The sequence below is a fragment of the Typopeltis vanoorti genome, chromosome 22, assembly GCF_054136105.1.
Source record: "Typopeltis vanoorti isolate ZY-2024b chromosome 22, IOZ_Tvanoo_1.0, whole genome shotgun sequence".
Classification (NCBI taxonomy): Eukaryota; Metazoa; Arthropoda; class Arachnida; order Uropygi; family Thelyphonidae; genus Typopeltis; species Typopeltis vanoorti.
Window position 1 is genome coordinate 58,925,554 of NC_143570.1, and position 15,321 is coordinate 58,940,874.

At 36.6% G+C, this 15,321-nt stretch overlaps 1 protein-coding gene across 1 annotated transcript in view; it reads right to left on the reverse strand.

Moving 5' to 3' along the window:
- LOC150094441 (adenylate cyclase type 1-like) overlaps positions 1–15,321 on the reverse strand; it is a 619,545-nt gene that overhangs the window by 16,447 nt on the left and 587,777 nt on the right. The window contains exon 20 of the mRNA XM_090412469.1: positions 3,115–3,239. Within this exon, the coding sequence (XP_090268595.1) occupies positions 3,115–3,239 (125 nt within the window). The remainder of the gene's footprint in view (positions 1–3,114; positions 3,240–15,321) is intronic.

Genomic DNA, 15,321 nt, shown 5'->3' on the forward strand with positions numbered 1-15,321 from the left:
TCTGCTGTTGTCTCTACAACAGGTATAAGACCCAAGAAAGCTGAGTGAATTTTATTTGTTTCATTGCAAAAAAATCTAAGAACTATGCCCACAAATGCTTTCGTATTGCAATATCTGTAGATTCATCTACTAGTAATACATACTTTTTACCTTCTAAATCATGCTTCGGTTGCTCTTTCAACGAAGCAGCAATTACACTTTCTATAATTGCAATGCATTTGGTTCTGTGCAGTTTAATGCCACCAAGAACACTATTTTGGCAATGTTTCTTAACTACTTCACCTATATGATCTACAGCACGAATTGAGGAATGACATGCTATTGCAAGGCTAAGTTCTATTTCTGCTTGTTTTTCCTGGTCATTCATGGACGATTTGATAACTTTATCTAGAGTTGTTTGTGATGTACTGGGAGATTTAAATTGGTGTTTCTTTGATTTTTCGTGAACAGATATGTTATTATTATTATTATTCAGGCCTCCATGGAGTCAAAAGACTCATCGTGGGATGATTCTTCCTAAGAAACGCAAAGTCTATCAAGACTCATCGAGAGGAGGTCCTCCCCTAAGAAGCACAGTCTATCATACCACTCCTTGAACTCATTGACCGTTCTCGCTCTCACCACTCCATCAGGCAATGCATTCCATGGTTCAACCACCCTCCATGCAAAGGAACCACTCCTCACCCTCTTGCTCACAGTTTCCTTTCGTAACTTCAGGGATGGCCTCTTGTCATCACTTCTTCCCGCTCTTCAACCAAGCAAAAGAGCTCCCCAGTGTCAATCCTGTAACCACCTCTCAACAGTTTAAAAGTCTCAATCATATCACCTCTCCTTCTTCTATCCACCAAACTCTGCCATCCACATTCCCTCAGCTGACCCTCATAACTATCATTGTACAGTCCTGAAACCATCTTTGTTATCTGCCTTTGTACCCTTTCCACAATTAATTTATCCTCTTCAAATCCTGGGGACCAAATCTAAGAACAATAGTCCAAGTGTAGTCTGAACAGGATCTTATACAATGGAATGATAACTGTTTTATCTCTGCAGGTCAGTGTCCTTCTCATTATTGCAGCCATCCTCTGTTACCTTCACCACCTTTGCAGTATGTCCCCTAAATTTCAGGTTTCTATCAATCATCAACCCCAGATCTCTCGTCTCCCCTACTTCCTCCAGTATAACTCCTCCCATAGAGTATGCTGTATCCCATCGATGTTTCGCAAACCTCAAGACCTTACATTTTGCTGCATTAGACTGACATCCCCATTCATTTTCATATCTATCTAGCTTATTCAAATCCTCTTGCAGGACTGCTGCATCTGCACTATTACTAATAATCCTTCCCAGCTTCGCATCATCTGCAAACAACTGAATATCCCCTTGCAATCCACTGACAATGTCATTGATATAAAGGTTAAAAAATAGAGGTCCCAGTACTGAGCCCTGTGGGACCTCACTTGTAATCCTCTGCTTCCTTGAAACTGCCCCACCATACCTATCGGACAGCCATGTGTTATAAAGTTTTGGCAGCACGTTAGTTTTGTAATATGTGCAATATGCATGTTGTCCATCATCAGAAGATTTCAGCCACAAATATTTTACTTTCCACTCTTTTTTATATTTTCTTCCACCTCTATTATCACTTTTGTACTTAGGCATTTTAAAGGGCTTGAAAAAAACAAAATATCTCAATTCAGAAAATGAAGAAACAAAAAATAAATTATAGATAATAGTACTACAAAATTTGTAGTACAAATACTAATTTGGTACAGCAAACACCAATCTGGTGAAGGGAAAATAACAAAAATATAAGCAAGATAAAGATTGAGTTTATAAACGATATTAAAAAATTATTCATTAATTATACTAAAATCACTTAATTACTTTCTTACGAAATTGAACATATTACTTGCATATTATCACAGTGCGGGTAAAGTTTATGCAAAATATTCCAGTATGAAAGCTTATGAGATAGAACTATCACCAAAGAGCACCAAATGTCTGATATCACTCAATGGAATAACACTTGCAACACGAAGTCATGGGTCCATGTCACGAACAGACATGGACCCAAGCTGGTATGGCTGTTGCGTACGTGTTTTATACGAGTACAAAATGAAGCTGCATCGTGTTTGGTGGTATTTATCAACAGAACTGGATGAAGTTTATAGCAACAATAGCGAGCAGGAGCTTTGTGTACTTGTTTTATATAAGTACAGAATGAAGCTCAAGCAGGCTTGGCGTTATTGAGGGAGTCATAGTAACAAACTATAAGCCAGCTACCAAAGGTTCGTTACGACGTCATCGAACAAACATTTTCAGTAACAGTCAATGTGCATCAAGCGGGTCACCGCCAGCCAAACGCCGCATAAAGGGGTACCAACAGCTAGCCTTACAATCTGACAACAATATTAAACTAAGTAAATAATGCATATGATTTGAAATCTTTGTAAAAATGGCCAAATTAATGGCCACATTTGCATAAATGGCCAAACTGATTTTTTCATGGCCCCAGAGTTCAAAAAAGTGCCACATTTTTGAAATTTGACCATGAAGTGGCCAATCTGACAACCCTGATGATACATCATCTTCTGATGGTGCAAGAATAATAGCAAAGGATATGCATCTTTAGCTATAGTAAACAAAATTAATTTAGAAAGTAGGAACATGTACTAAACATCATATAATTTATTGCAGAATCCATTACCTTAGTTGGAACCTCTTTGAATATTTGTCATCTGCTACTCAAAATACCATCTGGATTAATGAATGAAAAATGAATTCTTGTATAAGAAACTTTTATGAAATGAGTTTAGGTGCATGTAGGCCTGGGCAGAGTTCATGTCTTAAGTAGTGCATACCAAGGCAACACCGATGCCAAAAGTTATATTATCTTAAGCTCTCTTGTAAAATTTTAAATTTAAGTTTTCTTTATTTGGTTATAACAAGAATGGATGCATAATATCCTTCATTAAATTAACAAATTGCCAGATGGAAGTAGCCATTTTGGCACTTTATTGATACTGAATTCTAACCTTCTTGAGACAATATATCACATCAAATATATCAAAAATAATGTAATCTCTTTACTAATTAAACTATGAAATTTCTTACTTGTGTATGATTTGGCAATCCTGTACTATCCATTCTACTTGCAACATTTACTGTGTTACCCCAGATATCATACTGTGGCTTTCTAGCACCAATAACTCCAGCTACTACTGGACCAATGTTAAGACCTGTAAAAGTTAAAAAAAGCATATATGATGTATCATTCTTAAGTATTTCAATATTTTGTCAGTACTTCAAGAATGTGTAATCAAGAGAAATGTTGATTACTCTAAGCTAGCTCTTGATGTAATCCTCACTTAATATCAATACATTGCATTACCACATAAAGTACTCCCCCCCCCCCTCATTTTCTTTAATTTCTTTCTAACCTGTTACATGCTGTCATAGTCATTATTATTATCAGCTCTCCATAGAGTTAAATGACTAATTGGAGGGCTGATCACTATTTAACAGAGTGCATCTCATACTGCGATTCAAACCCATTCAGCTGATTTCATATACTACACCCTCTAGCAATGCATATCACTCACATGCTTCTCTCCGAGCAAATGAATTCTTCTAATTTTATTAGTTGCACTCTTTCAGGAATGGCTTGTTTATTTCTTCTTCATTTTTTATTCATTATGTATTTATCTGGTACAAATCCCTTCCACTAACTTATGTCTCAACATCTTCATAGCCAAAGTTCTATAGTCTTGATATTATTATTATTATTATTAAGAGAGACCTCCACGGAGTCAGAGACTCATCGAGGGAGGCCACATACTACACACACCAGCTATCATACTTATTCTTGAATTCATTCACACTGCTTGCACTCACAACATCCAAAGGCAATCTTCCAATCAAGTACCACCCTCTGAAAGAAAAATCTAGCCTTATACCTTTCTTGGTGGCCTTCATTCTCAGCTTCCAAGATTGCCCTCTCGTCTTTTCCCCACCCTCCATAAATTGAAATCCTGTATGACCTTTTCAGAAGTTTGTAAGTCTCAATCATATCACCCTTCTTTCTCCTGTTTGCTAGTGTCTGCAGTCTACAAATTCTCTTAGTTGTCACTTGAGCTTCTCATAATCCCCAGCCTTGTAGTTCCACATATGATTGGCTGCAACCCAAGTGATCACTTCATGGTCACTCTCACCAACTGGGGGATGATTAGACACTCTGTTTACAATCGCATCAAGTACATGTTGCCTATTGTATATTCAAACCACCCCTAATGATCACAATTTGCTTGCTCACTAAACCAAGTTGCATATAAATTTCTTTGTCTCCACATTCCCTGGCCTGTAGCAATGCTCCACCAAATATCTCATTCTATCAATCTCTACTTCACACCATACTGCTTCAAAAACCATTGCCACTTTTTCTCCCCTTGTATCTCAATCTTGTGCAGACATAATTTCCCAGCTATCATCAGCAGGAATAAGTTTCATTGAAAAACTTATATGGAATAAGTTTCATTTATTCTAACTATTTTTGAGCACAAACTCAATCAGTGCAGCAATTTCATTTCTCTTATTCCTGATACTCCTGACATTTGTCGTCTTCTTCTCGAGTATTCTGCAATTGAGCAGGTTCTTCTCTTAGTAGCAAAAACTTTCCTTCCACTCTCTTCTGTTCTGAGCCTTCTCTTTCAAGGTTGTATACTTATCGCCATTCAGCATGTCATCTAGCATTGTTTTCCTTACTCTTCCTCTGGGTCTTCTTCCATCTATTTTTCCTTCGATGGTATCTCTGATGATTCCATTCCCTCTCAGAATATGTCCGATCCAGTTTCTCTTTTTTCTTCCTTAACAGACTTCTTTCTTCTTCTAAGACCTCTTCATTAGTTATTTTATCTGTCCATTTGATTTTTTCCATCCTTCTCCAAATCCACATCTCAAAACTTTCCAAAATCTTACTTTCTTCTTTCTTCAATGTCCAAGTTTCAGCTGCATAGAGGGCAACACTCCACACAACATTTTATTAGTCTTTTGTTTAGATTACTATCCATTTTACTTCTGAATAAATTCTATTTTCTATTAAAGGCATATATTCCCATCACTATTTTTGCTTTTATGTCACTTTTATGTCACCATCTGCTAATCACGCTTCCTAGATATTTAAATGTCTTTACTTGATTCAATTTTTCCCCATTATTCTGATATCCATATTTGCCTCTTTCCTTGCTATTTTCATTACCTTTGTTTTTCTTATGTTAATTTTCATTCCATAATTGATACAGGATTCCAGTAATCTGTTCAATAGATGTTGTAGTCCTGTTTCAGTATTTGATAATAATGCCTTGTCATCTACATATCTTATTGCATTACCCTGACATTTGTAAATAAGCATAATTCATTTCTTGATTTATAACTAGTCCTACTGATGTCCCCATCTGTGACTTCTCATTTGCTCCCATCTGCTCACCTTCTGTCCCATACTATCCCCTCCCCCCAGACTTAATCCCCATGTATTCAAAGCTATCGTTGATATGTTGACCATCCATATACATGCATTCATTACTACTTCTGGAATCCATTCTCCTTACAACCTTGGCCTGCCTTGTTTCCCTGACCAACTTGCATTCTTGTTATAACATTCTCCTCTCCATTCACAACCACATCAGTCTCACCTGGTCCACTTTCCTGATCATGCACATAATCTGTGACTTCCATTGATACCTTGTTTTCATTACTCATTACACTTCCTTCCAGATAGCAACTTTTCCAAATGACATGCTCCAAGACCATTCAGATGCAGTCCATTGCTCTTACACAATTTCATTCCTCACTCGCATGCTACACATTCACAAACTGCACTCCTTTCTCTTCACACATTTCCACTAACATTCTATTCAAGATCTTTGTTCTCTGCCGCAACTTGTTATTTTCATACCTGGGCAACACACAATTACTATTCTGCCACACTGTTGTCTTTCACTCTCCACAGTAATCTCCCGATATCCAATCTCACATTATTCCCATGACAAATAAAATTATTTGTTCCAACCACAACTACTCACATGCTTGCTTCTAACATCCAATACTTCAATCACTCTGTTCATTCTCCTTCCTGGAAACAGATCTTGTGCACCCTGTTATCCACCACACCTTTTATGAATCTCCATATACAGGCAGTCCCCGTGTTACGAACGAGATATGTTCCTGAGAATGTCTGCAAGTCGGATTTGTACATAACTCGGATCCCTGATGAACAGCACATATACGGTAATAATAATAACAACAGTACTATAATGGCTCATATGTGGCAATAATAATAATACCCTTTTACTGTAATAATAAGTTACAGAAACTAATGTGCTCTTTTAATTGAAACAAATAGAACATAAAAACAAACTCATACACGTGGGTTTGTTTACATGCGCGGAAGAAATTAGTTCCTGAATTTTTAATTTAACTATTTAATTCAGTGGTTCCCTAACTTTTTTGGTTCACAGCACCCTTAGTGTATTAGGATTTTTCCACATCACAAAGTCAGAACATAGGCCTACCTAACAGTTGCAGTGCGCAGTTGTTTTAGTGAAAATATTGGAATATTTCACAACGCACAGTTTGGGAACACTGATTTAATTATTAATTATCATTATGCCTTGGGAGCCTGTTTGTAAGTACAGAATGCTGTAAGTCAGGTCATCTGTAACCAGGGACTGCCTGTACTGCTATTCTTGAGCCACTTGCTACCTCTTTCTCTCCACTCTTTTGCACTCTTCTGTTCATAGATTTTATATGTCTAATTTCATTCTGTACATTCCTCATATTAATCATTTCATCTTTCAGTTCTTACACCCCAGCAATCGTTACCACTATTGCTTCTTCACATGGCCAGAAAATTCGCCGCAAACATTTACGGCATAAAACATTTTGCATTAATTTTTGTAAATAATCAATGAATGATACAGGGTATATCATTAAAAAGACAAAAATGTAGCAAATAACATTTTGCTGTGGATCATCAATTCAACAAATCCATCAGTAACATTGCTCATTGGAAGAAATGCTAATGCTTTGAAGCATTTAATTTTCGTGTTGAATTCAGCATCTGTTTGATAGCGTAACTTCAAACCAATGGCAACAATTTTGCGATAAAGATTTTATGCCATATGAAATAAACAGTCTGTTATAGTTGTTGATGTAAATATGTTAGAAAAAGTGATGATAGTTGCTTTCTCGAAGTCAACCATTAATGTTTCGAAATCTAATGATGAACTTAAGCCCTATAAGGCACTGAATAATCTGCTGTAAGTTAATTCTGATTTGCCAGGAAGCAAAAAGCCACCATGGATTCCTTAGGGATCTCATGCCAGTCCTAAGCCTGGATAAAGGAGGAGGATCGGTCAGATAAGTCTCGATGCTCTGGCCATAAAGAAAAAACACTATTGTTATCTGATGCCTATACGATCAACAGTCAAAACAGACGGACGTTACCCAGATCAACAAGGTCTGCGATACTGATCGGGGGTTGGATCGAAATGTGGGATACCGAAAGGAAACTGAAACTAACAGAACTATTATCAGTAGGAACATGGAATGTATGGACATTTTGGATATCAGAAAAACTAGAATTACTTTGCGAGGAAATGAAGAGAGATCAGTGTGATATACTAGGACTGACAGAGTTGCGATGGATATCAGCAGGAAAGATAAAGATAGATGCAAAGTCATATGGTCATGGCATGACACCAAGTATGAAGCAGGAGTTGGTTTCCTTCTTAAAAAAGCTAGAAAGGCACTGTTAGTCTACAAACCGTCAATGAATGAATCATAGCAGCAAGATTTCAAGCAAAACCATTTAATATATCAATAGTCCAGATATATGCACCCACATCTGGTGGCACAGATGAAGATATTGACTTATTTTACAAAGATCTGACAGAGACAATAGAAACAATACCCAAGCAAGATGTACTGATTATTCAAGGAGATTGGAATGCCAAAGTCAGAATATATAATGATGGTTGGGAAAGAGTGATGGGAAAATATGGTTTCAGAGAAAGAAATGGACGAGGTGAAAAAATGTTAGAATTTGCTGTGGAGATGATGATCTGTAACACAAGATTCCAGCAAAAAGAGTGTAGAAAATGGATGTGGTGATCAAATGATAGAAAAACCAAGAACATGATTGATGTGATTAAAAGAAGATGGATAACATCAGTACAGCAGTGTCAAACTTTTCAAGGAGCAAATATAGACCCGGCTCTTAGTTTAGTGATTGCAAACATCAAGTTAAAATTAAAAAGAAAACATAAACCCCATCATCAGAAATGAAGAGAGTAAGAATAAGTGAAGCAGAAATAGGAAGAAGGTACAGAACAGTGTTAGAGAAGAAACTTAAAAGTGTGGACAAGGAAAAAAATTCTAATCTAAGAATGAAAGGAGTGATGAAGGCGATAGAAGATGCAGTTGAAGAAACAGTACCAGAAGAAGAGAAGATAAAGAAGAAATGGATTAGGCAAGAAACACTGAAGTTAGTACAGGAGAAAAGAATGTTGAATATAAGAAGGGATACATCAGAGCAAATAGAGGAGCAATATAGAAGAAAGTGTAATGAGGTGAAAAAAGCAGTCAGCTGGATAAGATGAAATGGTTAGAAGCCCATTGCAATAATATAGAACAGTACTATGGAGAGCATAAAACTAGGGAGGTGTACAAAATGATTAGAACCATTAGACGAAAAGGCAAAGTATTGATGAATAAAGATAAAATTGTACAGCGACAGACAAGATACTGTAGTGAGCTATATGGGAAAAAAAAAAAAAAACTAGATTTAGATAGCATTCGGAAACTGACTGAAGAACTGAAGCAGATATCACCACCAGGTAATGAATATATGGAATCACTTGATTGGTATCATGGGCCTTGTTGATCTGGACAACGTCCAAGCTGGCATGTTGTAGCTGTTGATCATATAGGCATCAGATAACAAATCATGTTTTTTCTTTATGGTCAGAGCAGCGACACTCATCTGACCAACCCTCCTCCTTTATCCAGGCATGGGATTGGCATGAGACCCCTAAGGATTCCATGGCAGATTTTTGTTTCCTGGCAAATCAGAATTAGCTTACAGCAGATTATTCAGTGCCTTAAAGGGCTTAAGTTCATCATTAGATTTCGAAACATTAATGGTTGACTTTGAGAAAGCAACTATCAACGCTTTTTCTAAACATATTTATGTCAACAACTATAATAGATTATTTCATATGGCACAAAATCTTTATCGCAAAATTGTTGCCATTGGTTTGAAGTTACGCTATCAAACAGATGCTGAATTCAACATAAAAATTAAATGCTTCACAGCATTAGCATTTCTTCCAATAAGCGATGTTACTGATGGATTTGTTGATATGACGATCCACAGCAAAAAAAGTTGATTACTTATGCAGCATCTTTTTTTAATTTGCACAATTTTTAAATGATTTCATTATGTATCATGACATTCACCTTAATAAAGATTTGCCTTTTTAATGATTTTTATAATGCCCTTTATGATCCATTGATTATTTACAAAAATTAATGCAAAATGTCTTAGAGTGAAAATTTTATGCCATAAATGTTTGCGGTGAATTTTCCTATGCCAAAAATGTTTACAGCGAATTTTCTAGAACTGCTTCTTCAGTCAAATCTTCTGTTCTCGAAGACGTCAGCTCTTCTTTTATCAGTGAGGCATGCTTCCATCATGATGCCCGATTGTCCTATTTTAATAATTTCTGTATTCACAATCGCATCCGCTACACTCATATTCTCATGTTCTATCAAGCTATCACTTTTAATCTTACATTCATCACTTCCTTTCTCCCGGTATTCTTCACTTCCAGCTCCCAACTTTCATTCAAATCACTGCAATCCATTAACATAACACACTTTCTACAGACCCTCACTCTCACTTCTCTTGTTTAATCTCTCAATAAACACATCTACCACATTTGGCCATGCATACATATTACACTCCCAACAACAAACCATCTTAGTAAAATCCACGCCACTCTACACACTCAATTTTCACGCTGTGCTTCTGATTGACATAGTTCTTACTGCTTTTGACTAACTAAACTTTTGTTATACTCTTCCTTGCAGTCCCAAAAAAGTGCTTCAAATTGAATAACTTCCAAACTCAGTCACAGCCACACCAGACTAAAATTACACTAAAGTTATAATATATAACTAATAATTAATATCCAAACTTGTCTTTTTTTTTTTCCTCAGACAATACATCGCAGGAGACGGAACTGTTTGCCCTCTACCAGTGAATTCCAGAATTAACCTTGGAGAGGGTGTAGAGCCAGATGACAAAATGAGGGCATGTGGACTGTAGTATTTGATCAACAGAAGCAGAAGAAGTGATATAATTGAAACATTTAAGTTGTTGAGATAGTTATAAGATATGATAAAATAAGGAGAAGGAAGAAGGACACGGGCCATTCCTGGAATTTGCAAATGTAAGTGGCAAGCAAGAGGGTGAGAAGTAGCTTTTTTTTTTTTTTTTTTTTTTTTTTTGAGCCTCTATCTCAGTTGGAAAGATCTGGGTTTGAATCCCATCTACGATGTGAGGAGCCTTTATCAGGTTTCTTCAATCAAATGGTGAGTTAGCCAGTCTTTTATACATGGGGGGGGGGGGGATTTTCTCTCAGAAATTTGTTTTTTCATATCTCAAAACAGGCCAACTGGCTCCATGACAACAAAGATCTACAGGTATAAATACTTGCCCTTAGGAGGATGTTGCAGAGAAGTGGCATGCCAGCTGCATTAATTCACCATCAAGGAATTCTACCTGTCCTAAGAGATGAAAGGGTTAAAGAAGCTATAGTGGTGAAAGCATAAATGGTGCACAAGTTCAAGGAGTGGTGTGATAGATTGTGTTAGCCTCCCATGACGAGTCCTGTGACTTAATGGAGATCCTGAACAACAACATCGTTGACTGTTGGTGTTGATAGTGATCTGGGATTCCAAGTATATCAGAGATTTGCAAGAAGTGATCACCATTTAGTTTTTAATAAAATAACAGAAACAAATATGTTCAAAATAATCAAAGCTGAGTAACTTTCAGAGGCAAAGTATAGACTTCAGTAATATAAACATTGGAGAGAAAAAGTGTTTAAAAACAAGAACAAAACTTGGAAACTGATAGCAAAATCTAGAGAAAATATTGACCAAGTCAGTCCCGTTATTTCAGGATAAAAATTACAAATGAATAAACAATAGCTGCAGATAAAACTTCTTTATAGAGAAATTTGAAGAGACTGCTTTAATCTCTGTCTCGCATATACCTACCATTGGTCGACATTTTGAAGACAAAAGTTTTGTTCTTGTTTTCAAACACTTTCACTTTTACAAAAACACAACTGAACATACTACCTCCCACTAAACATCTTTTTAACATTTAAACAGTCAACATTCTACAATCCATTTCACTTCATTAAAATGGAATTAGTAATAGTTTGTAATGAGCACTGCACAAGAATCCAGGAAACACTGGGATTCTTGCATTTCACTGTTTACAAGAAATATAGGTAGATGCTACCACCACCAGTCACACTACCAGTCCTCCCAGCATTATGGCATTAAAACTATTTAACAAGGCAAAATTGATTTCCTCTGATAATAATGTTGTCAATAAATGTAACCACATATACATCTTCTTAGCCAATTGCTACAATTACACCAAATCAATAAAATAGTCTCCACTGTATTCAGTCATTATTTTGGACTTATCTACTGTAAATCTATAACTATATGTGGAATGTCTGAAAAATAGCATAAATTCTATAAGTTTTTGATCAGATCACATATGGATTACTACATGTAGATTTGGTTTTCAGAATATCTGCATCCAGATATACTGTAAAAGGTTCAGAGAAGAGTGATTAAGATGGCATCAGGTAAAGTTTTTCAGATCTGAGGTACTCTGATTCAGTATGTTTTAATTTTTACTACTTGTACTCCATGTTTACTAATAATGTTCTGTTTATTGTCTCGGCTACTATTCTAACACTATACAATATTAATTTTGGATTTAGAAAATATCTAACTTTATTTTCTAAATCCAAATATCCTGACATCTTCATGATGGATGATTTTGAAAATTTCACTACTCAAGACTAATGTTCAGTTAATAAAAATTAATTTTCTTACATTTAAAATCAAAATAAACAAAATTAAGCTAAGAGAGGTGGAGACCGGGGAGGTATATGTGGTAAGTGGTGATAAAGGTGATTTGGCAGGTGTGGTGGGGAGATCACAACCAACATATGGCTTGGATAGGACTGGATAGAACTATAGACCTAAAAATGAACTATTGTGTTTATTTACAAATGCCGGAAGTATCAGAAATAAAGGGGATGAAATGGTTTCAGTGATTGAATTTATTCGCCCCCAAATCATTGGAATAAGTGAAACATGGTTGAATGAAGATGATATAGTAACAGGAATAGAAATGGAATGGTACAGTATTTTTTGTGAGGATAGAAAGGGCAGGATGGGAGGGGGAGTGCTGCTAATGATAGCAGGGGAATTAAGTCCACATAAGGTAGACATGAAAGGGAGAAATAGTGGCAATCGTTATGAGACAGTGTGGTGTAATGTGGAGGTTGAGAGGAAGACATATTTAGTTGGATGTTGCTATAGGCCTGGGAATGTGGAAGGTGGTGATGAAGAAATGTATAAACAATTTGGATTAGTGAACAAAGGAAGGGTAATTATTATGGATGATTTTAATTATGGTAGTATAGATTGGAATGAAGAGATAGCATTTGGGAATAAGGAAAGTGAATTTCTCAATTTCTTTAGAGATAACTATCTCAGGCAGCATGTAAAGAAAGGCATGTGAGGATCAAGAATTCTAGATCTCATCATTTCATCAGAGGATGTGATGGTTAGAGGGGTTTCACATTTTCCTCCAGTTGGTGAAAGTGAAAGTAATCACCTGTGTTGTGACTAGTCATATGCAGGCTTTTGTGAGGAAAGGATATATGTGGAATTATAAGGCTGGTGATTATGACAAGCTTAGGAGACAACTTGGAGCTATAACATGGAACGAGGAGTTGAGTGGTAAGGAAATAAATGCTGCATGGGAACTTACAAAGAAATACATAACAGCATCAATGTACGAACGTATCCCAAAGGACAAAAGGCTGAATAAGGTTGGTGTAAAATGGATCAATGTGGAGCTTAAGCATGAAATCTGAAAAAAGAAAGTCCTTTGGAGAAAGTACAAGATGAATAATGGTAATCAGTCACGTGAAGAATATAAAGAAGACTCCGTTAGTAAAGAAAACAAAAGTTGAGTATGAACAGAAATTGGCAAATCAGGCTAAGATAAACCCTAGAGAGTTTTTTTTTTAGATATGTAGCAAGTAGAAGGAAGAATGATCATGGAAAGATGAAGTTAAGGGATGAAAGTGGTAGAATGGTAACTGCTGCAGAAGACATTGTTGAGGTATTCAGTGATCAATTTATAAGTGTGTTTCATCCTGATCAGGGTGGAATCATAAGGAACTTAAGTGTAGAGGACATATAAGAGGATACTTAATTGTGAGTGAGCAGGAGGTATTTGAGGAAATAAATAACCTTGATGTTAATAAGATGATAGGATTTGATGAAATATCACCACGTATCTTAAGGGAATGTTCCAGGAAACTGGCAGCAGCATTGGCATGCCTGTTTAACAAGAATTTTGCAACAGCACAGGTTTCAAGAGAGCGGAAGTAGGGTAAAATTGTTCCACTGCATAAAGGTAGTGATAAGGCTGTAGCTTCAAATTATAGGCCGATCTGTATATCTGGAGTTGTGGTGACGGTCCTGGAGAGATTGGCGAGAAGTAGGATACAGAAATAGGTTGATAACAGCGGTATTCTCTGTGGTTATCAGCACAGGTTTCTTTAGGGGAAATCATGTTTCACTAACTTACTTATGTACCATAACAAGGTGACAAATACCTTGGACAGAGGAGATCCATATACAGTGGTGTACTTGGATTTTGCAAAGGCTTTTGATAGCCTACCACCTGACAAGCTGTTAATTAAATTGAAGGAGATGGAATTAGATAACAGACTTCTGTGTTGGATCAGTGACTGGCTGTCAGATAGATATCAGAAAGTTGTATATGGGGTGCAGTATCTCGAAAGAGAAAGGTCACCAGTGGTGTGCCACAGGGGTCAGTTTTGGGGCCATTGTTGTTCAATTTGTATGTTAATGATATTGGGTTTGGTTTAACTAGCGATATACAGCTGTTTGCAGATGATGCAAAACTGGGGAGAGCAATGTACAGTCTGGCTGATGTTAATGCCTTACAAGAGGATTTGAATAGATTGCATGAATGGGCAGGTAAGTGGAACTATCAGTTCAATGTTGCCAAGTGTAAGGTTTTGAGATGTGGTAAGCAACGATGGGATGTCAAATATACACTTGGCGGGGAAACTTTAACAGAAGTAGAGGAGATGAGAGATCTAGGAGTGATGGTGGACAAGGACCTGAAATTCAGGGGTCACATTGCACAAGATGCAGAAATAGAAAGGTTATGATTCCATATGGATTATTGTACACAGATTTGGTCACCGGATTTTCATGGTGACGAGGATATGTCGGAAAGGGTACAGAGAAGATTCACAAAGGTGGTCAGTGGTCTTTGGAATGTGGAGTACGAGAACAGATTGAGGGAATGTAAGTTGCAGAGCCTCGTGAATAGGAGGAAGGGGGGTATGATCGAGACATATAAACTGGTCAGGGGATGTTATCAGGTAGACATAGAAGAGATTTTTCATAGAAGTGGAGAAGGAAGTAGAACAAGAGGCCATTGCTGGAGGGTGTGAGCAAAGGAGTGACGCTACTCACTATTGCATACATTGTATGCAATAGTGAGTAGTTTTGGTCTCTGACTCCATGGAGGTCGGGTGTTAATAATATACACCCACACGCACACACAATATAAATACATATATCATTTATATTATTATTATCATTATATAATAATATTATAATACAGGTGCATAATATAGGCAGCTTATATTTAAATGGATATCAAATGAGCACTCTTAGAGCACAACTACTTGTTATAATCTACATGCAAAAGTAAGTGAAACAATTTTAATTGTAATGGACAAAAGACCTAATGCTCTAAAGAAGCTATTACAGTTGTGGAAGTTGATCTTGAGATGATGTGTCCCAAATTTTTGGCAGATTAATGCACCCATTTTGCTTGAGGTTAGGAGCATGCTTCATAACCATTACTGACTTTAAAAATTGAGTCTTTAACCT